Here is a 23,183-nt window from a genome sequence, read left to right as displayed (position 1 = left end):
TTAAAAGAGCCCATTAGTGGCTCTGTATGGCCAGACCTTGTCTCTGGAGAGCCAGAGAAAAGGAGGGAGAGGAGGAAGATTGAAACCACAAATGAAGAGGAGAGGCAGGGAAGGTAATGAAAACAGTATGCAGCAGAGAGGAAATGACAAACACAGCGATACAAGACAGCCTAGACCTCCAGTGCAAACTTATGCTGTCATGTGTGACAACATGGGGCCGGATTTGGACTTTGGTGATTAAAGGTGAGTTACAGGGTGAATGGCAAATCTTTTTTTGTCAGCGTTCAAACAGTCCAGGGTTAATTTGATACATCCTTAAATACATTTGAATCAATGCTGATTATAAAACATGGGGAAATCTAGTGTAAAATCTGGATTTAAGGAGTAAGGGAGTGGGGGAATGCTGAACAATTCTACAATTTAATCAACGATCTGAGTAAGTAAGTTCCACTCAAATTAAGTAAATTGAATAACGTCTTCGGTCTAATTTGTTCAAAAGCTACACGCAAAGCTGGTTCTGTCTCACCCCCCTTGCCATTACGAGACCAGAAAAAAACACCTCCAAATCATCAGGGAACATTGGCACCGGAGTGTTTCAGTCACAAAGAGTCAAGACTTATAACACGGTATTCAACACATTAGGGTCACAGTTGCAGGACACCACATCTCAAGAGAGGAACACTGGAGGTGTGTGAGAGGCTTCAACTTGCAACTCACTTCCAGACTTTAGTTTAGATTTCTCTTTTTCATCCTCAGACATGGTTGAATAAAACTTTCAACAAGAGCTGAAGACGTGAGTGTGCTGAAGGACATAGTATAATGGAAAAAATGAAACCCTTTCCAGACAAACTGAACTCCCGCTACAGAAGGGAGCTTTTGTTAACGTCCAGTGGTTCTCTGTTCTGGCCAACCGTGAGAGGGCAATCGTCATCATGGCATCTCGCTCTGTTGCAAGCATTTCTCAGTTTTCAAGGAAGGCTACAGTTTATTAGCCCGACTACGTCATACTCACGATTCTAGTCAGAATGTGAGTCTGATACCGCTCAATAGAGATTTGAGTATGGGGCGTGTTTCAACCGAACCAGGAGAAAAAATGCCTCTTCGCTCAATTGGATAGACCTACAACCAATCAGAGCAACGTAGTATGTCACGTAGATTAAGCGACACACACTTGTTGTAGGAAGGACGGCAAAAACATCTTTTCTATCGATAAAAGCCTTTATCGCGTTCCTCTGTTCGTCTTTCAAAATGAATACAATGTGGAGATCCTGTAGAACAGACTCGATGGCAGAATCTACACACCCTAGCTCTCCAGCGGCAGCCATGTTTGTTTCAAACGAAGTCAAACCAAGCGCTCTTTAGTGACGTAGTCGATAATGTCCCTGTTGATCATCTGTCCATCATCGTATAAAGCCCGCCCTGGCAATCTGATTGGGTCGACCGATTCTTGGTCGGGCATAATGATTTCCCAACTGAGCAGAGCCAGACCGAACTTCCCGACAAAAACTTTTATGGGCGGGGCTAAGTTCGGCTGGCACCCAGGCTAACAGTTTGTAGCCTTTGTGTTTCAATTTAATTTTTTACATTTCCGAACTTGTCCTCTTTCAAATGAGATGCACTTGGGCTGGGTCTGGTGAAACGGACGTAGCATTTGTTGCGTTTCATATTTTGGTAGACGTGCAGCTGAGACTTTGTAGAGCACATTCATTGGCATCAGTATCACTTGCTCACTGCTATATGGTTGTTGTTTTCTCTAATTTACAGTTTTTTTATAGACAGAAATGAGAGGCGTCAACAAACATGTTTTTCAAGTGTCTCTGATCAGATGATGTTGATTAAGAGATTTGCTCAATTTAAAAGAAAATCCCAAGTGTCTTTTATGTTTAAAGCTCAAGGTGGTTTAGTTTGGCCTAACATGAAATTTGACATGAAATTTTGTTAATATGTTCAAAGTTTAGTTTTGTTTCTACTTTTGCACCGATATACAAATTCCAGTCATTTTTTGTTTTGTTTTTCTAGACATTCTGTGGCCATATCCAAAGTCCCAGAGAGAGTGATGGCAAAAGCTGTGTCCACAGACAAGTAAACTCCAACTTCTATAAACCCAGCTGGACTGAGGCACGGCTGACAGCAACCGCCTGATGGATTCTGCAAGGCAACTTCTGTATGCCTGTCTATGTTCCTGAACAAATTCTGCCTCTGTACCCAGCCAGACTGACAAATGAGTACATGGACAAACAGAGAGTGTTTTGAGATGCCAGCCGCCTTGCAAATAGTCTGATTTTTAAGGCTGCACTGCTTGTCAGAATGTCTATAGCCAAGTTAAACCTCCTCGTATAAAATACTGCTTTAGTGGAGTTTTGTTGAGGGCACGCTGAAGAAAGACTACTCATCAAGTTAATTTGAGTAATTATTCAGCAGTCCCCTTTCGGAAAGGACATCTGTTACAGAACAGAGCGTCTACATGTGCTGCTGAGGAGAGGAGAGGAGACGCACATATGTTATCCAACGAGTAAAGGTTGCTGCTAATCCAACCAGCCAAGTTTCAGTGATGCTCTACTGCCCCCTTCTGGTTAGCTCTCATCACTGCAAAGTTTGTCCATTTAACAGTGAGAGCAAAATGTGGTCTTTTAAAGCCACCTGGTGGGCAACAAAGGAAGTGCATATCTGTCAAGTTCTGTTAGTGAAAACAAAATAAGACGACTGTGCCTTTTAATGGTACTTTCAGAAAGGCTACCTGTACAGTTTACTTTCTTTAGCTAAAAAGGAGAAGGCAAAACTCAATTTTTAGATCTTTGAGACACAGCCTATGGCATCAAATAACACCTTATCCATCTATCTATTCATTCATTCATTCATTTTCCGTAGCCATCCAGAACAGCAGGAGACATTATTTAACTAAGGAATTTGTGACAAGAGTTTTTTCTTTGTTTTGTTTTTGGAATTGCATCCAGAATAGCACATATTTTGCCATATTGCCCATAGTGGACAAATGACATACACTAAAGCTCCCCTGGAAACATATCATGCTTAATAAAGTCAATGAGACAATAAGAGCTGCATCATTTCTAGAGGATCCAATTGATATCAGTATCTTAAATTATAACAAATCATTGCACTAAAAGAGAGGGTTTTTTCAAACGTATTAAAAAAAAGGAATCAGGAATATAAACTCTTACCAGTTCAATTAAATTGCCAAGAAAAAACTACACAGATGTTAACAATGCAGTTGCAGTAGTTTATCGTTACAGTTAGAGAAAGATTAATTAATCAGTTGAAAGTCTATTCTCAATGCTTGGAAACATCTGGTCCTAGCATTCATGCAGATTTAACATTGGTGTGTACAACAAATCTAAACTTTTCAAAGAGTCCCTGATGAAAGCAGCCTTTTCTAGCGCGGGAATCTACCCACCACACCGTGAAAACTGCTCAGGGGCAACTTGGAAAACATGAGAATGAACCCAAAGTGTTGACCTCGCCTCAAATCCCCCGAAATTTCAGTCTGACCATGATTCTAAAGGATGCATCGTAACAAGATAAAAGATGGCCGCAGAGGGCCCATCCTGCAACCCACTGGACTCCCCCTTCTCCTACATCTGACGTATAAAGATGTTGTACAAGGTGTTGGTTGTATCTTAAATGGCAGAGGAACGAGTAGTGGATCACCAGCCAGCTCTCAACAACAAGCGTCTTTGTCTATAATCGATAGATCGATTTTTTTTTCCCTCAGTGGTCTACAGTTTAAACTGTTCAAGCCATTTTGTTCCCTATGAAGATTTTTTTTTGTATCAGCCACATTTGTCAACAATTTAGTTTACACTCCACTAAAAAAAAATAAAAAAATAGATGAATAAAAAACTTATTTTATGTATTTATTTTAAAATATATATATAATTCAAAAAAAAAAACACTCCACTAGTTGTCAGTCATTTGACACCCTTTGGCAAAAATTGAGCAATCTAATAGGAAAAAAACACACACAGCTTGCGTAGAAGATTACATTTTTTTTTCTAAAGAAAGTAGTATTTTTGATTCATGTGGCATCTGTATTTTCCCATGTAAACATTTTAGTGCAGAGGGTGTTATGGCCAGTGGTGAGTTTTTGCGTGTAAAAACATCCCTAAGTGGTTCGGCTGTACCCTCACCGAGCTGGTGGGCCTTTCTGAGGCTGGAGAGGGAAGCATTGAGCCGGGCACATTCCTCTTCGTTGGCACCAAACTTCTGCAGAAGCTCACACACCTGCTCCTCGCTCATCTCCAGCAGGCCCTCCAGAGTCACCTCTCCTGGGCTCATCTCCTGACGATAACGACACCGCCACAAAACAGGCACGTGCAGCATTAACACATGGAGGTCTTACTCTGCACTAAAAAAAAAAAAAAGCTGTGGTGACATGATTAACATATTTCACGGATTGCGTCTTGTCAGTTAAAGGTGAAAAGAAAATAGTGGCTTATCTTTATCATGTTTTAAAGCTGGATTTCTTTTCCCACAGAGTGTAAAGAAAATTTTGAGCTCTTTCTCTTTAAAAACAAAAGTGAATATTTAGTTTAAATATGTTGATGCTTCGAGGTCTCATGCTTTCATTGCCACCATGTCAATTTTCAACTGTTCTGCATGAGTGAGCGAGGGCCAGTATTACCAACAAAGTTGAAATGGGCTTGTATATGAAAGTTAGTGGTTGAAAACAGGGTGAAACATAGTGAGTGAAGTTTCCGTGTTTGGTTGAATTCCCATTCGTTTTAGAGAACATAACATTTATCCAACATACCTTTGCACAAATTCTGTGCCTTACTTAACACAGCCAACAGATCGGCCTTAAAGTTAGTGACTCAACAAAATGACTACTTACAACGTGACTGATGTCATGTATATTCTTCTACTTGCATCACATGGTTTAACATGGCCATCATTTCTTTGAATATGCAGCCTGTATACAGACTCTGAAGCATATCATTACACATTTAGACTAATTCTTACAGGTGTGTCTCTTTTTATGATCTCCCTGTAGTATATGTTTAAATGCCTGTCGCTCAGAGAATAGACTTTAAAACAGCTCTGCTTGTGTACAAGTCTCCTCATGGTCAAGCGCCAAAGTACATCTCTGACATGTTAGAGCCATATGAACCAACTCGGGCTCTGAGAACCTCAGGGAGGGGTCTCCTGCTGGTGCCCAGAGTCAGGACTGAACAAGGTGAGGCTGCGTTTCACTTTTATGCTCCTAAAATCTGGAACAGCCTTCCAGAAGATGTAAAGACAGGCCTCAACTCTGACAATGTTTAAATCCAGGCTGAAAACAGTTCTATTTAGCTGTGCATATGACACCTGAAAGTATTTTATCTGCACTCTTCACTTTTAAATTAAATACTTAATGATTATTTTTAATGTTTTTTTTTAATTAATTTTTTATTTATTTTTAATGATTGTATTGCCTTCCTGTGATTTTATGTTTTACTTTGAATTACCTTGTGTACGAATTGTGCTCTATAAATAAAATTGCCTTGCCTTCTCTTTTGACTCTGTGGTTTAGTCCTCGTCTCTTTTCGGCCTCCTGCTAAAAGGCTGACTGGCTACCAGGCTACGTTTGCTTACGTATGTGATGTAACTTCCATTCTAACTTCAAGGATCATGGTTTTAGAAACACACTATGATACTAACGTGTAAAATCAACAAGTTTCTGCTCAACATAACCAAGCCTATCCCAGCTAACACCAGGCAAGAAGCAGGGTACACACTGGACAGGTCGCCTGTCCATCGCAGTGCCAACACAGAGATACTCACACTACAGTCAGTTTACAGTCACCAGGTAACCTAACACGGATGTTTTTGGACAGGGAGAGGAAGCCGGAGCGCCTCAAGAAAACAAGTACCTCCACAAATGGGCCTCAGCCATAATTTGAACCAGAAACCTTCTTGGTGTGAGGTGAAAAGAAGTGTGATGGCAATGTGATAGAAAGCAGAAACAATCATTAAAAAATTATAAAACTGTTTTTGGATAAGCCTTTCAAAACAGCATCTAAGCTGGGAAACAACTCAGAGTAGCACCTTTTTCTATTTGAAAAATATAATTTTATAGAAGTGCTGATAATTAGCATTTAGTTATTAACTTAGCAAAGCTCGCTTCTTATGTGTCCTACAAGTAAAAGTCAATAACTTAACAAGGATGTTGCTGTAAAACAACTGATAAAGAACATATAAAGTTGACAATACAAAATGCTTAAAAGGCAGTAGTTCAGTATAATATAAAATAGATTGGGTAATAAATAATAATCTGTTTTACATTCTCAAGTTGGAATTTGTCATTAGGATTAATAAGGTAAATGTGTTATCATGTAGAAACATTGTACCACTTTATCTCACCTGTGTGACCTCTTTCCTCAGGTTGACAATGCGGAACCAGTGTCCGAGGCGAGGGAAGTCCTCCAGCTCAGTTCCGCGCTCCTCTAAGGCCACTTTGCACTTACAGGAAAGCTGGCGGCTAAAGTACTTCACCAACTTCCCCTGAGAGAGAGAGGGACAAACGCAGAGAAGAAAAAAGGCCCTTTTCATTCTGACAAATTCTGACAAACATTTTTCATGCATTCAAATACTTAAAAAAAAAAGATTTATAATTGCTGCTGTCAGTTTGTTTGGAGTACAACTCTGCACAGTCATTTTAAAATGCATTTAAGACATTGCTGCAAAATGAATAAATGACATATTCCATTTACTTTACACTAAGCTAGAATGTGAGTCTGTATCCTGGCTCAAAACAACAAACTGTCCTTTGTTTTAGAATAGTGTCCTGACGCAAATGCACAAACTTAAATGTTGATTTTGCAAAGAATATCTGATATTTTATAACAATCCCATTGAGTTCTAATACAAAGTAAAATATATATATATTGAATTTCTGCTCAATGCAAGTCTCATGTCACACCTATGTTTTTACCACGCATGCATGATTGTAAGTGAGTTTTCTGACAATATCTCCAATACTTTTTAGGTGCAACCACCGGACAATCAATGCTAGGTTGCAAAAACTACACAAAGGAGAAATGTACAAATCAGCTACCAGGAACCCAATATTCTCCCCCTGGCCATCATTTTTCAGAAGTCCTACAGATCTGCAGTGTCCGGACATACAAGCTGTCAAATGTTCAGACATTGCCAAGATAAAGAGAGCAAACACTGGAACACCAAGGAAAACATTCACAAGTGGAAACACTCATTTTCAGTATAAGGGGCATCCCACCACCAGCAAAGTAAGCCGGTTTCTGGAAGATTCTTTCCTCGAGCAGTGGTACAGTACCCACAGTCTTTCCACAAGACCATGCTTTCTAACACCTGTCCACCTTTATCACTCAGCTAAATTCCTGCTGAAAACTTGTGGGCACTTCCCTAACATAAAATGTGCTGCTAGGCAAGAAAATACTCCTCTCAGATCAGCATTTGAGAGGCTGTTGTAGCAGCTTCACCCAAAATTGGCCATAGATGACGGGCTCATGGTAGGTCCTGACAAGAAAAGTGACTAAATTAGTGACTAATTGACATCAAGAGTTAGAAAACGTTTTTTTTTGTTGTTGTTGTAATATACAGTATTAAGATTAAGATCAGATTTATTGTCATGTACAGGGAAATACACAAAATTACTCCTCCACATTTAACCCATCCAGGTTGGCACCTGCTGAACACACACATGCACAGGGTCACACACTCATGGAGACAGACGCCATATTCACAGCACCTGGGGTATAGGGCCTTGCTCAATGGCATCTTGGTTGTGGCAAGGAGGTGAACTGCCACCCCATTAGCTGTCAGTTCACCAATCTTTGAGTGGCGAGAGTGGGAATTGAACCGCCAACCTTCCAGTTATTGGACGACCCACTCTAACCACTGAGTAATACAGTATAATGTAATATAATGGTATAATGATATAATATATTATAATATAATATGAATATTAATTTGTTAAACATTTATTTTTTATCCTGAACTATTTTTTTTCTACTTTGATCCTGAAGAATACAGTCTACTTACTAAATATGCGCGCAGTGTAAGGATGTTAGGCTGTTGTTTGCTGCACAGATTGTGAGTTTTTGCTTTGAGGTATTAAAATAAGAATCTTTTTGTGAGTTTTTCTGCTGTATGTCTATTGCATTACTTGCCAGAATCTCCCTGTTCTGCTCCCGAGCCACATAAGTAGAGTCCAAAGAGTCCTTTGACCTTTTGGATGTAAAATGTCGTGACTTCATCATTTAATCCTGTTTGACATTTAATGTCAAGATTTCTAGTGTATGAATGTCGACTTAAGGCCAAAAACGTGTTGTGATGTCACAGCAATGTTTGACATTTGTCCTTAGACGACCTAAATATCATCAGCCCATCTTTTTGTATCAGTATGAACAAATAGATTTTGAATACATAAAAACATGTGGGATGGACTGATGGACAAAGCCCTAAATATAATGTATCATGCAGCCAGCTGTCACCACTGCTAAGGCATATACATTTGAATAGTTTTTAATCTTTTACATTGTATTCATATGCAATTGGACAAATGGATGAGAGGATAAAGCAATAACCTTGAAAATTAAGCAAATAAATGTCTCACTAAATTGTGATTTAACGCTAAAAATGTGTCCTTGTATCAATTTTCATTAATGTATAATGATTGCAAAATGCTTGCATTAAATTTGTTGTGTTTACTTAAAATAACTTTTTTTAGTGAAACTCCCCTTTTATACAAATTATTTGTGCATCTGTTTATTAATTTACTAGGGTTTTATTGCACAACAGGGCAACAATAGATAAGATCAGTCTACATATGAATATCCCCCTTCTGCTCTTCAGTCAGTCCGACCTCCATCTCTCACAGACGCTTAGCTATGTGACGGCTTCACATACAGTCTGTCGTTTGAGTGACACACAACAGACAGAGGGGAACTGGCACATTTGGGACTGAGACATGCCAACCGCAAAGAGAGCTGGGTATGCTGCAACACATAGCATATGTTCTATATTATGTAACAAGGCATTCTATATTATAGGGGGAGAAATCTGAATGTGTCTCATATTGGCAAAACATGAAATAAAAAAAGACACATTAACAGACAGCTTATAAAAACAACTAAAAACTTAGAAATCCTACTTGAAAAGTTAAAAAGTGACATTGTAATTTGATAGTTCATCCCATCAGCTATTAAGGTCTTCAACAACCATTGCTGATGTAGCATGTTGCCTGTAACACTGTTCTCTGTGCAATATGTTCATAACTTCTAACTTTCACCTTTTTGGTCACATGCTATTTTGTTATCTTCCTCCTGCTGCTGTGACAAGAAAAATTCCCCAGCTGTGGGATGAATAGAGTTCTATCCTATCTTATCGTATTTGTATCGTTGTCATCCTTGTGTATCTAAGTCTTGCTACATCATCCACAACACATTCTGTGGGGGGTTTTGTGACCTGACAACTTTCACTTTTGTTCATACTGTACATCACAGAGCACCAAAAAACACAGCCAGACAATAATATTGTTGAGGAGATAACAAAGAAAATAGCCTTTTCTGTGCACAGCATATATGTGTGAGTCTGATACAGCAAACTCAAAGAGCAGAAATAGCGTGCCTCTTCATACTCGTCTCCATCCAGCTTCAAGTTCAATAGGAAAAGTAAACTCTCTTGCTTTTTGCTTTGCTATTGACAATAAATTCTCATAAGCAGTTCTATAGTTCTCTTAAAGAAATTAGATAATATTCAACCAGCTCTTTGACTCATGTTTACATCCCAACTTTTAAAAGGCATTCTTTCTTTCTTTTTTTCCCCAGTTGGAAAGCCTAAAAAGAAGCCCTGCTGTATGTGTTAGCATTAGCTATCAGGCTATTCACAGCATAATCTGCCCTATGGTAATGATGTGCTTTAAAAGTCGTACAGATCTTAAAATAGGCAGACGGCGTGGAAGAGTGGGTGGATGACTTCATGCCCCAAAACGTGTCGGTGTGAACAGAGGCGCACCTTCATGGTGGGAAAAGGAGCTGTTGTACTCTCTCTGTGGTATCTTGACAAAAGCTTGTCACACACAATTCATTAAGATCACAAGACATTGCAAGAAAAGGGCATTGTGAGTCTTCTTCAAAGAAACGTGCTAAACTATTTGGTCATTTTGAGATTTGTGTTCTCACCGATGTGTTTGATTATTCTGAGACAATTTGTTCTGACTCTATATGACTGTACTGCAAGCCTCCCACCACTACAAGCAGGACACTCAAGTGTCTTTGTTACTGAGCAGTTTTGGTTGGAAATAGTTGGTCTTATTGAAAAGCGATGGTAAAGTAAGGTCCAGGCCCAGAGAGACTGACGTGATGCTTGAGGACTTAAGGATGATGCATGTGGATGGCCCCGTTCCAAAAGTACACCTACAAAATGACTGCTAGAAAATAGACGGTGCTGGCCTACATCAGTGCATACCAAAGTAGAAACCAGTGGAGGAGGGACCAGCGAGTCACCTCTGAATGCAGAAAACCCTACAGTAAAAGCTGCCCACGACTGCTCCCGCTCTGCCTGATAAGGCAGCTGCTCAGTCCACACCTACAGAAAAATACACATTTACCCTGCCTAAATGTGCTGATCTATTACTGTGTCTCATACTTTGATATCAAATGTATCATGCAAAATCAAGAATATATCGAGCTGATTTTATATACATGTATAAAGTATCAGGTAATCCTATCAATTTTTCCAAGTACATCTAAATATGAGCTTTTGGCGCTGTCAGTCATTTTATCATTTACAGAAGTCCAGACCGAAAACACGGAAATATGGACCCAATCAGGATATTTATTTTGTATATTCATGGTTACTTTAGGATGCACTGTAGTAGCCTGTGGGACTCTCTGATCTGACTGATTACATTGGATTTAACTAGGGCTGGGCAACGATTGAAATTTTGAATGTAATTAATCACATGATTTCCCTGATTAATCATGATGAATCGCATTTGTACGCAAAATCCAAAAATGAATTCAAAAGTAGTGTAAAGCTTTTAGCATTTAGTTTTATTTTAAATGTGCTGCCATGTGAATGAAAGTGCCATAACATTTGTTGTGAAAACACACTTTTAACATCAGCATTTTTATGTAGTTTTTATGTAGAAGCCTCGCTCCACTGTCTGTTTCCTTGAATGACTTGCTGCTATCAGTTGTGTGTTTTGCCTTTAAGTGATATTTTAGACTGGAACTACTACGGTGAGAAGACAATTCAACATGGCAGTGTTTACAGATGACTTTGGTTCTGTCGACTCCGCCGTCTGGAAGAACTTTAAAATGAAAGTAGGCTGGTAAAAGTTCAGTACACTTCTCCATGTTTGGTGGATCCGCCAATTACTTTCTTTTCCGGTTCCGCAGCAGACAGCAACAGACTTTTACAAAATAAAAGCCTGTGAGAAACAGACTTTTACAATTATAAAAATGAATAATAAAACAGGTGTGGTCTGTGGCGTAGTGGGTTGAGCAGGCGCCCCATGTACAGAGGTTATAGTCCTCACTGCAGCTTGCCCCGGTTTGAGTCCCACATCGGACGGCCCTGTGCTGCGTGTTGTTCCCCCTCTCTCTGCCCCCTGCGTCCTGTCTCTCTGAACTTTCCTATCCATTAAAGGCACAAAAGCCCAAAAATAAATAAAATTGAAAATAATAAAACCTGCGTTAATGCGTGATAAAATATTTATCGCCATTAAATAATTGACGAGTTAACGCGATAATAACGAGTTAACTCGCCCAGCCCTAGTTTTAACATACATTAGCCGAAGCTGTCAGTGGTCCAGTGCTGGACATAAGAGAATAAGAGGCTCTGTTGTGTGGGACACACAAGGCAAGCATAATGAGCTCTATTCGTTTTTTTTTAGTTCTTAGAAAGAGAATTAGAAACTACCTGTTTGGACTCAGCAGGTCAGACCTTTTTAAAAACTATTGGAAATCAATCAATGCATCTCATGGGCAATACTGACATACAGAACTAGAGTTACTTCCAGTAACTTCAAACACCTTAGGCAGGACAATCCTGAAAGCTACAACATGTTGGGATGGCATTATGCTGAATTTCAAAGACATGTCTTATAAACATGACTTTCCAAGATGATTTAGCAGTTTAACTGGACCACGAGCCCCACACAGTGGCATTGAGAGCTAAAGTCGCCATGCAGACTGGTAAATCAATCAATCAGCGGGTCGTTGCTGTCACTTTCAGAGCTTCCATGTGAGACATTATAAAGGACTACCACTGTCCTTAAGCCGTGGTCAAGCAAAGTGAAAACCATTATGGACACACTGCACAGCATGCGTATGAGCATAAGCTGCTAGGACTTACAGGATAACAATGGCATGCCATAATTATTATTGATTTTTACATTTTATCATCTTTACCTTCTGCCTCTCCGTTTGTAGATGCACAGAACCCTTCCGCTAAAGCTTCTGGTTTCTCATAAATCCTCATGTTGCACACAATCAGTGGTGGAAGAGCTACTCGGATCTTTTACTTAATCCTGGAGAGTGGGATATTTACCAGTGCATTCAAACCATCATATGATGCTGATTAGGTCTATCAGAAAGATGTGGAACAATATGAGCTATAGAAGGAAAGTTGTGTTTTTTCAAGGAAAGTTTTCAACGCTCCAGACAAGACACTCGATGCTCAAAGGAAGACTTACAACCTTAAAAAGAAAGATGATGATTGATGGTGAGGACTAACTCGATTTATGACATTTGTGTATGTCATAAGCATTTGTGGACATTATTAGTGTCATTAATTTTGCTGCAGCAAAGGAAGACAAAAGATTTAAAGAGGACATATTATGAGCAAAGCTCTTTTTTTGTCTGAAGTCACTACCATTAAAAAAAAATATTGGTTTTGTGCCATTTTCAATGGCAAGTTACATCACTTGTCAGGCTTCTGATTTGCTTTGTTCTCTAAGCCATGCCCATCACATCCAACCTGTTAAAATGAAGAAGCCAGCTCTGCACAGAATTACTCTGTTGTCTCCCGTACTGATCACCAGACATCTTACATCATTCGAGCCTCAGAGGATGTAAGAGCCAGGTCAACAAACTTTATATTTGAAGGTAATGTTCCAGCCAGACTTAGCAAAAGACCGTTTTTGTAGCAACCACTTTTTATCAGACTTTTTTTAGCAGCTTGAGTTCACACTGGACTTCAGAAAGAAATTGTGCTTCAACGAGGATTTGGTTCCAATTCTTTGCGGCTGAAGTAACAATTCATGTGTAGCTTTTTTGGGGGGACAATATATATATTATCTTAAAATATATAATATATTAGAATATATAATTCTAACATATACTATATCTAATATATAAATACATCATTATAACTGTCCTTCGGACACTTATTAATATTAGCTTATAACTAAGCCAGCTCCTGCTTGATCCCCAACATTTGTTCAAATCATGTGTTGCTCCTTTAAAAAGACTCTGAGATGAGCCTATATCATGCTATTCCCCTTTGAGACATGAGCTACACTGAACTCTTCACAGCTGCTATTCTGTTAATCCTGGTAAACTGGACCACTTAATGAATGTACAGCAAACTGTCACTTCCACTGCAGCTTGTTCTGATCTGTACAACTCGAGCCATGTGCTTTCCTGCATTACAACTGTCCAGAGACAAAACCTGCTTCAGCAAAAACCGGTGCAATTCATGGGTTCACCTCCCCTTAAAGTAAACGCACAACTGCTCAACTTTTAGCATCCAAATTTAGCTCTCTCATCTGCAGCATACTGTGGTAATTAATAATTCAATAACCAAGCTGGTTTGTATATGAAAAAAAATGAATCTCATGCATGCATAGAGGCATTAGCATTACAAGTGGCATGGAGATGCAGAGGTCTTGCTACATGAATAACGGTTTACATGCCAAATGTAGTCAAACATATAAACCCTGTTAAAGCAGACTAACAGTGAATGCTGCTGGAATGAGTTTGTAGCGGACTTTAAAGCTGGCAGATGTGTAGAGACATATATTTGAAAATGAAAAGATGAAAAGATGAAACAGCAAAGACAGATATTTGTTAGCCTACCCGTCCCATAATGAAAGTCACAGGCCTTTCTAACTTTATAAAAGTAAATACAAATCAATGGCTTCATTTGTTATTGTGTTTTCTAACTTAGTTATTTGTATTTTGGATGACACAACTGTGTCTGAAGTGATGGAAAGCTGTTCTAACCTTTATTTACTCGAGTAGATATGAATTGCAGATATCAGTAATTCAACTGCTCCCAGTCAAAAAAAAAGAGCATTGCAGATATCTATAAAGTCATGCTTTGTGACACAAAGGCAAATGAGTTTCTTGAAACTAGTTTTCACTTTCGGATCTGCAGCTGAATTCTAACTAGTCTCAATTTCCCCCAATTCAGGAGATTTAAACTCATGTAAAAAAAAAAGTACATCCTGTTGCATTTCTAAAGTTTTATGTACCAGAGCATGATACAGAAATCACATGGTGCTGACTTAAAATTACTACCTCAGATGAACAAAAACATTGCACATTATTATTTTTATATATTCACAATGTTATTTTTTTTACATTATTCTATAATTAAACAGCCAGAACCACCAGCAACCAGCATGAATAACTTGTAGTAATGTTTTCCTGTGTGATGTTGTCACTAACTCACTTCATTGCGGATAAATTTTGTCTCACTTTTTTTTAACCTTTAGTTCATTAAGGTGTACGAGCATTATCTTATGCACAGTTCTCCAAAGGTTCTATGATCCTGTTGGGCTTTTCTGTCGGGTTGAAGTCTGGACTTTGACTGGGCAACTCATGCTTTAGCTGTCAGCTGTTGGGTTTTTGCAGTTTTTTTTGGTGTAAACTTTCTGGGAAGTCCACTTCTGGGGTAAATTGGGAGCTGTCTTGAGTGTTTTCCACTTGTGAATAATCTTTCTAACCGTAGAACCGTGGGCTATGGATTGTTTGGAAATGACCGTATGACCATTCCCAGATTGATGGGCAGCAACAGCTGCTTCTTTCATATCATTGCTGATGTCGTTCTACTTTGTGTAAACACACACCTGAATGTTCCAGACCAGCAAACTGACAAAAAAAAAAAGAAGTGTTCACAAATACTGAAATATGTCATGTGTTATCTTCCTCTGACATTACCCAACTTTAACACCAGTGAAGAACCAGCCCAAAGTCTTAAATGAAGTTTTACCGATTCAAAAAGACAAAATGCCATATATTTACTGATATTTGTCTTTCTTATATACCAGTAACTGCCAACGCTTCTGTTTTTCAGAGCCAATATCCAGTGGGAGGCTTCACAAGGGTACACAGCTGTCTCATCACCCCTAAATCAGTGCATTGCACGGATACAACAATAAATCCAGGGACGATGGGAAAAAATAAACTGTCATGACATGAAAGGTGTTGGACCTTTCACCGTAAAGTTTCCACACTGCATTTCATCGGCATTTATAAATATCTGCGTCACATTGTTCTGTTACTTCTTCCTGATATACCGTTACCTCTCTCAGTTTTATCCCCTGGATGCAGACACATTTGCAGCAAATTGCCCCATTGAGATGTTTTGATTCATTACTGGCTACACAATCATAAATAAAATATTGTAAATATATTACATATTGTTGAAATAGTAGTCCAGGTAAAATAGTAATCATTTAAATTTGAGACTTTATCTGTTACGTTATCTGTATGATGACATTTTTCCACATAAAAGCTATCCAGGACAGGTTTAAGTAAATGAATATTCTGCAAAGTAACGCAAAAAATGACCTGATGGCAAGTCTTGCATGCATTATTTTCCAAGTCAGTAAATCATATTGATTTATTTATTAAACGTATCTTTCTTTGAAGAGATTCTTGGTGGCTGACACAAACCAGTCACCAGGAAAATGTTCTTCTTCTTTCGGCCTCTCCCTTCATCAGGGGTCACCACAGCGAGTTGATCGCACATCATTGATTTGGCACATGGTTCCTAAACAAACAACCCTCACCATTTATCCGGGCTTGGGGCCGGCACTGCAAATATACTGGCTCATGCTACCTAGCAGCTGGGCACTCACACTCACACCTAGGGAACAATTTAGAATCACCAATCAACCTAACATGCATGTTTTTGGGGGGCGGGAGGAAGCTTGAGTACCCGGGGAGAACATGCAAACTCCACACATAAAAACCCCAGCTGGGAATTGAACCTGGTGCTAACCACCACACCACCATACAGCCCAGTCACCAGGAAATGTTGTGATGAAATTTTTTCAGGTGATGTTGTTTTCCTCTCTTTTCTTTGACTATTATACGTACCAAAGCCACTTTGTCTAAAACCAAATACCAATAAAAGGTTAGGACATAAAACCCTAAGTTAGGGGGAAAGAAAACAGCATAGCTTGGCATTCTATATAATATTTATAAAAATAATATTTTTATATTTTCCATTAATGAAACACAGATTTTCCTCAGAAGTTGACTGAGACAAAAAATGCTAAAATATCCTAAATATTGAACTTATTGTATATTTACTAAGGGGAAAGAAACTTTAAACGGAAGCACTTTTTTGTATTACAGTATTTGTGAAAGAACTGCAGTGCATGCAGCTTAACACAACCATGCAGAGGTTATAATGTCAGGCTTTGCATGTGGTCATTCCGAACTGGTAGAAGTACTCTTTAGTCATCGTCAGATGACTAAAGAGTACTCGTATGACCCAGTTTTCCTCGAGCATAATGAAATCTTCATTCTTCTAAGCTACAGTGCCTCAACGGGTCTTTAGAGCTTTTGATCACCTAAAAGTGAGTAGAAAAACGCCACAGTTCCACCTCTGAAGCAAACAGTAGCTGACACCATCTTGTTTGAGTGAATACGAATAAAGTGGTTCTCACCAAAATTTCTAATGTATGAAACACGTTTGATTGTGTCATGTGTCCGCATCTATATGAAACCATTAAAACAAAAAAAGGTCAGTCACCATGAGTGCTGATCATCAGTGTATCCAAGGGACACCAACAATGCGTAATTATTTTAATGGAAGCCGGTGTAATACTTCATCCAGGTAATGGTATAGGATGCTATTCTGGGTAAAGCTTTTGGCTCGAACAAGGTCAACACTCAACGCTCCTGACAGACAGCGTCTGAGGCCCAATCTGCGTATCTTTAGGGAAATTATAGAATAGAAAAGCAGAAACTTTGTCGAAGAATCTCCCGTACACACCACACTCACAATAGATCAGGACAAGGAAAGCTTTGTGCATGGCTGACATCATTGTGACCCTAATCAAAACAACTGCAGGACAGCTGTTGTGTCATTGTGTCAATAAAACGACTGAAAGCTTCTTGAGCTCAGTGGATCTGAGCACAATGGGACAATATTCAGGAGCGACTCTTTTGTTGTACTTTGGAATTATATTGGAGCGTTTGAAGTGTGTTTAATCTATTGCTTTTTTTCCTACTGAGCATTTCTGTCACAAATTTGTTTATTACATTTCTGCTGATTTTAAAAAAAAAAAGATTAAGAACAAATGACTAATAAACTGAGATGCACCATCCAGACCATGTTTAGAAAAAAGCCATGTGTCTATGTGTTTCTGGATCATTTCTAAAATTTGTTTAACAAGGGAGTTGTAGCCTAAATTTAACAACAGTACAATAGCAGCCCACAACAATACTCTGGCCTGAATTTATGTTGGTGTAACTGTGATCTCATAGAAGTCTTGCTACATCACTAACAATGGTGCACGGTGTAAAAGTTTTAAAATATCCAGAACAAATCAGTGACATCAGTATGAATTTCTGCACACCTAAGAAGGGAAAACAGAGAAAGCAGAGATGAGTTTAGACATGAGCTTGACGCACCTGGATACAAAGAGTGGTAATACTGGGCAACATGGAATCCAACATAATTAAAACCGCAACAATCAATGTGTAATACAACAAGCCCACAAACTCTGGCCTTAAACCTTTATCCAGATGTAGCATGTGTCTATTTTCAGGAAACAATAAAACAGTTGCAACTAAAAAGCAAAATGCATTTCTGAAAAGTTAATGGAGATCAAAACAGAAATGCAGAAGGAAAGTTAGTTTTAAAAATAACAGCCATTAAACTTTTCTTTACATAAATGCTAACTTCATTATAAGTTTGCCTTACTTTTAAAAAGTAAAAGTTTTGATGTTGCTTCACCATCAATGCCCACAATTAACTATGCAACAATTCAGTGTCACTGACAATAATCAGCTATACCTGCAAGAAAGGTTCCTTTCACTTCTGGATAATGATAAAAAACAATAACTAGAACTTTTAGAACTGTGTGTAACTTGAGTATGCCTTACAATATGCTGGTTGAACCCAGAAGAAACACAATTGAGTTGTAGTGATCTTGTATGCAAAATGTTTCTGATGTCCAGATGACTAAATTTGTTTCTTTTTAAAAGACATGAATGTATTTTATGTTAATTCATTTAAAAAACAAAAACTGAAATATTCCATTTCCATAAGTATTCATTCTGGGTATGACACTCATAACTGAATGAGTGCTTCCTTCCTTCATCGGAAGTCCTTGAGATGCTTCGAGAACTTGACTTTAGTCCACCTGTGACCATCTAAATCAATTAGACACAATTAAGAAGGCACATGCCTGCACATGTCTGTCCTGTAAACGATGACCTATATCAGGTCACATATATGTATGAGGTTGATGGTGTATATCAGAATGAAAACCAAGGCATGTGGTTAAGAGAGATGTATGTAGACCTGTGAGACAGGACTGTGTCAAAACTGATATACATAAACTGTTTCAAGCATTTAGTCCCCCTGATCAGAGCAGCTACCATCGTTCTACAATGGAATATGGTTGAAAGCACCAAACTGAGTGATCAGGGGCTATTAACTTTGGTCAGACAGGTAACCAACAAGTGAATTTTTAATCAGAATATGAATCTAACAGAAGGCCTGAAAATAGCTGCACAGTGATGCTCCCCATCCATCATGGTTTACTTTGAACGTTTCTGTTGGGAAACACTGGGAGAAACTTTGGAAGAAAAAGAGTCCTGAGTTTACGATCACCGTCATCTTATCACTATCCATCCATTTTCCATACCCACTCTATCTTGTTCAGAGTCACTAGGGGTCTGAGTCTATCCCAGCTGCCATTGGGTGGGAGGCAGTGTAAACCCTGGACAGATCACTGGCCCATCAAAGGGCTGCCAAAGATTACTACCCAGGTAAAGGACCTGAAAACTTATGGAAATGGGAATTTTTCCCTCGTATTTCACATACACTAACAAAACACACCAAAGACTTACTTTTGCTTTGTAATTGTGAAAAAGTGTGGGTAGAATGACAAGAACAAAAATTAATAGAAGTCATTTCATAATAAGCCAAAGCAAAAAACAAAAATTCAATTTGCACTATTCATTGTGTGAACAGGTTTTGCTATTAACGTGTATATCAAGGCACTATATCCAATCGTTTGTTGTCCCTGCATTCAAATCAATTAATTTGGCATGAACAGATGAATAAATCCAGATTTGTTTGGGAGCTTTATTATTAAGAACAGTGTGCAGCTGTCTCCCTCTTTTTGTTAGCTCACTGCTAGCTATCATTATCGCCCCCTGCGGTCAGCAGATTCGTGTTTCACAGTAATCCTTGTGCAGGTGGCATACTTGTCTGTTAGACACAAATACCATCTCATCAAAACACTCCAATATTTCACAGGCTTCTGTGCACACAACTATCACTGCAAATGCTTTAGGTGAAAAAATGCAAATTCAAATTAAAATACTTCCTCTATCATCATTACTTTATCAGGATATTATTGTAATTCAGCCTCTAGCATGTGCTCTCAGTGTGCATGTAAATAAAATTATCTTTTTTTGGTGTAACAACTTGGGTGACATTTCACAATATTGCAAAGGAAGACTGACGGGAAACACATACTTAGTATAAGATGAAGGTCAGAGACAAGAGTCAGACAACAAAATGCATCCAAAATGGTAAAAGAAACCTCTCTCTTTTCTCTTAAGTAGCCAAAAAACTTTTTGTGCTGTCCCTTCGCCACACAGCACTGTTTGCAGCAGTTCTGTCGTATTTGGTTCAGACATATCTGCAAGAATGTAGTACCATATCTCTGTGTATCTTTACCTCTCCTCTAATAAAAGCCCTTAGACTCATCCAGATATTGTAGCATTCTAACTCTGTCCCACTTTTCTTTCAGCTTAATCACGTCACCATCAATCAGATTTTTCAGAAATCCAGCACAAGAGATCTGTCAGGTTTAGTTTTAACATAAAAAGAAGAATTCTGTAATGCTTACAACAAATAACCCGGCACCCACAATGCTTTGCAATGCAGTAAGGGAACACAGTGAACATTTATTTCCTGATTCTAGCCTGTAAAGTGCTGGCAGCACATTTGAAGCCATAATTCTAGTTCTCTGTTCCCAGGTCAGCCCTGGTAAACCTATGTTACCAGCTGAAATGATGCACTACGGTATGTTTATGTATGCTATCACACAGCCTCACATCTCTGTGGCATCAATGTCTGGAACTCACAGGGGACTTTATGGTCGGCTGTTTTTATGCAGCATCTCAATTATATTTCCACTGGGATTCAAAGTGTGTTGATGGTGCACACAGATACTCGGTGGTGAGTTTATGGGTACCTTGCTGCACTAAATACTGTTTGTTTTAATCTCTTCACATATCACCATAACATTCTCACGGGGCCTTTCATGCTGTGCTGTGTCTGCAGTGCTCAATAGTCAGTTTTCACTGACCTTAACGCACTTTATGGCATTTTTTTATACCCTGTAACAGCCTGCCACGGGTGAAGGGGTTTGTTCGACGGCTTAAAGTGGTCTCAAAACACGACAAGTCTGATATCTCAAACACAACACCGGGGGTATTGTGGCCATTACGTAACGCAATTTACGGAATACCCCCACTGGCCAATTAACGGATAACAATATTTTGTAACAATGTCAGTAATCTGTGCGCCTTGCATAACGCCTGGCTCTGGATGCGCTGCGAGAGGCTGGCATTCTGGTAATGGATTGTAAACACGGGCTGCCCATAGGCCTCGGCCGCTTCAGATATTATTCTGATGGAGAAGAGCCACCTTCTCTCCCCGCCACCTGCAGAATGCGCAAGTCACTAACAGCCCACTGCAGCCCCGTGGCCTCTTGATTTATTGCACTGCACAAAACAGATAGCAGAGAGCTTTAGCAGAAATATTGGCATATTAATGCTATGACAGCACAATGCAAGTTTCCCGCTGGAAAAAAAAATAATAATATGCAGTGGCCTCAAAATAACATAGTGACAGCCCCGCGGCATTGATTTAGATGAAGATGCACAACACGAATCCAGGGATTCCGCTCAAAAGGTGCTTACCTCCAGCGTTCGTATCTCTTTTTGTGTCAAGTCGTTGGATGTGGCACATTTGGTCCGTAAACCCTCCAAACTAGAAATGCTTATGTCTATCATATTTTGCACCAACTCGCACTGCTGCAAGGCTTTCTGCAAACTAAGATGCTGCTCCTCGCTTTTTGTCATCTCCTCGTTCATAGTTTGGCGAGCAGTGGATGTTATTTTCCCTTTGCACTTACAAAAAAAAGAAAAAAAAGAAAAAAAGAAATGAAAGCAAGAAAAAAAATAGGAATAGTATTTCAAAAAGGAAGCGTGGAGGAGCCCGCAGAGCAGAGCAACCTGCAAAACGCCATGAAACGGTTTGTTGTGGGTTTAAAGACGAGGTTTGAGCCGCGAGAGAGTCGACTCCATTGCAACAACAGTCCTCGTAGTTCCTGCTGGATCATCAAGGTGTCTCTGGATGAAGGCTAAATCAAACACAGCATGAAGATACTACACGGTTTGCCTCAGCATCCATTGGCTGCCCCTTCCTCTCAAAAGGATGTTGGAAAAAAAAAAGAAGGAAACATAGACTCTGCTCAGCGCATCATAAGCGGACGGTTCTTGGTGAAGCCTGGTGGTTTTTAAAGGTGCTGATATGTGGATTTGGTGCAGGTACTCCCTGTCTCCCTTGGCAGCAGCTGCATCCCGGTTCGCTCCCACCACACCGACATGTTTCCTGTCAATCAAACCCACAGCAACAGCATCGCAGCGCTCAGGCTCCGCGAGGGGCCGCTCTCGCGAGATCAGAGTTGAGTTGCAGTGGGCTTCAGTGTCCAGGCCTTCATAAGAAACAGAACTAATTCTAAATATTTTAAAGCTCTCTGTGCTGGTTGATTATGTCTGCCTGTGATTTGCAGACCCTGTTTGACTGGCTGCCTTAGTCCTCGTCTTATTTATTCCAAAAGAGCTTCAATAAAAGACTTATTTTCTTGGTCCAGTTGCCTTTATTCAAGCTTGCAAAAGAGATCTTGGTCTCTGTAAAGCGGCCTGATTAAAGTAGCACAAATAGAGCTGGACAAGATTACAACTTAGACTATCATGGGGGTCGGTATCCGAAGATGAACCTGAAAAATGAAAAGAGTAATAAGCAATCTGATAAACGTGTTTATGTGACACAAGATTTGAGAAGCAAGATGAGATAAGATAAGACTTTATCTACCCCACGTTGGGGATAATTTGTGTTACTGCAGCATGAATTTCATAATGTGTAGTAGACACAAATGCCATATACAAATAGTACCTCTTCAGTAAGAATGTCCAGTTTCAGGTGCCCTTAAAGCATCTTATAAATGAAGCAATGCTAGGAGGACAGCTCACAGTTCAGGTCCCTAATCCATGATGAGGTGTCCAAGACCATTGGTCAAGACACAGCTTCATTTAGAGGTCACAATCCAAAAAGGTTGTAAGCTTCACCTGTAAGGAATTTGTTGAAATCACACGTGGGATCCTCGTTTTTGTCTATTTGTTTGTTTTATTTTGTGTGTTTTGTCATCAAATGGATAACGATCGACACAGAACTGCAAGTATGACATGCTGCATATAAAAATCACACATGGACACACACCACAGAAAAGCTGATTTTGACGATTTAGGTTGGCAAAGATGAATAGCAATGCAAAAAAGGTCCTATTTGGGTACAGTGCATCGAGAAGGGGAATGGACAGACTTTATTTTTCTTAAATCTAAGTCAAATAGATCTAAAGTAAAATACCATAGGCTTTAAAACAACAGCACCATACAATTTTTCCTTATGGTCATCTGCCGAGAAGTCTGCCA

The 23,183-nt window shown here is 39.3% G+C and overlaps 1 protein-coding gene across 4 annotated transcripts in view; it reads right to left on the bottom strand.

The window, feature by feature from the left end:
• ksr2 (kinase suppressor of ras 2) overlaps positions 1-22,103 on the bottom strand; it is a 125,027-nt gene extending 102,924 nt beyond the window's left edge. For all 4 annotated transcript variants that reach the window (XM_075467394.1, XM_075467392.1, XM_075467393.1 and 1 more), the window contains exons 1-3: positions 21,390-22,103; positions 6,358-6,498; positions 4,146-4,296 (exon numbers count right to left, since the gene is read on the bottom strand). In XM_075467394.1, the coding sequence (XP_075323509.1) occupies positions 4,146-4,296; positions 6,358-6,498; positions 21,390-21,563 (466 nt within the window). In that variant the 5' untranslated portion in view covers positions 21,564-22,103. The remainder of the gene's footprint in view (positions 1-4,145; positions 4,297-6,357; positions 6,499-21,389) is intronic.
• Positions 22,104-23,183: the final 1,080 nt, after the last annotated feature.

This window comes from Odontesthes bonariensis, chromosome 6, assembly GCF_027942865.1.
Source record: "Odontesthes bonariensis isolate fOdoBon6 chromosome 6, fOdoBon6.hap1, whole genome shotgun sequence".
Lineage (NCBI taxonomy): Eukaryota > Metazoa > Chordata > Actinopteri > Atheriniformes > Atherinopsidae > Odontesthes > Odontesthes bonariensis.
Note: the sequence above shows the minus strand (reverse complement) of the source record. Positions and strands in the feature narration are given on the sequence as shown.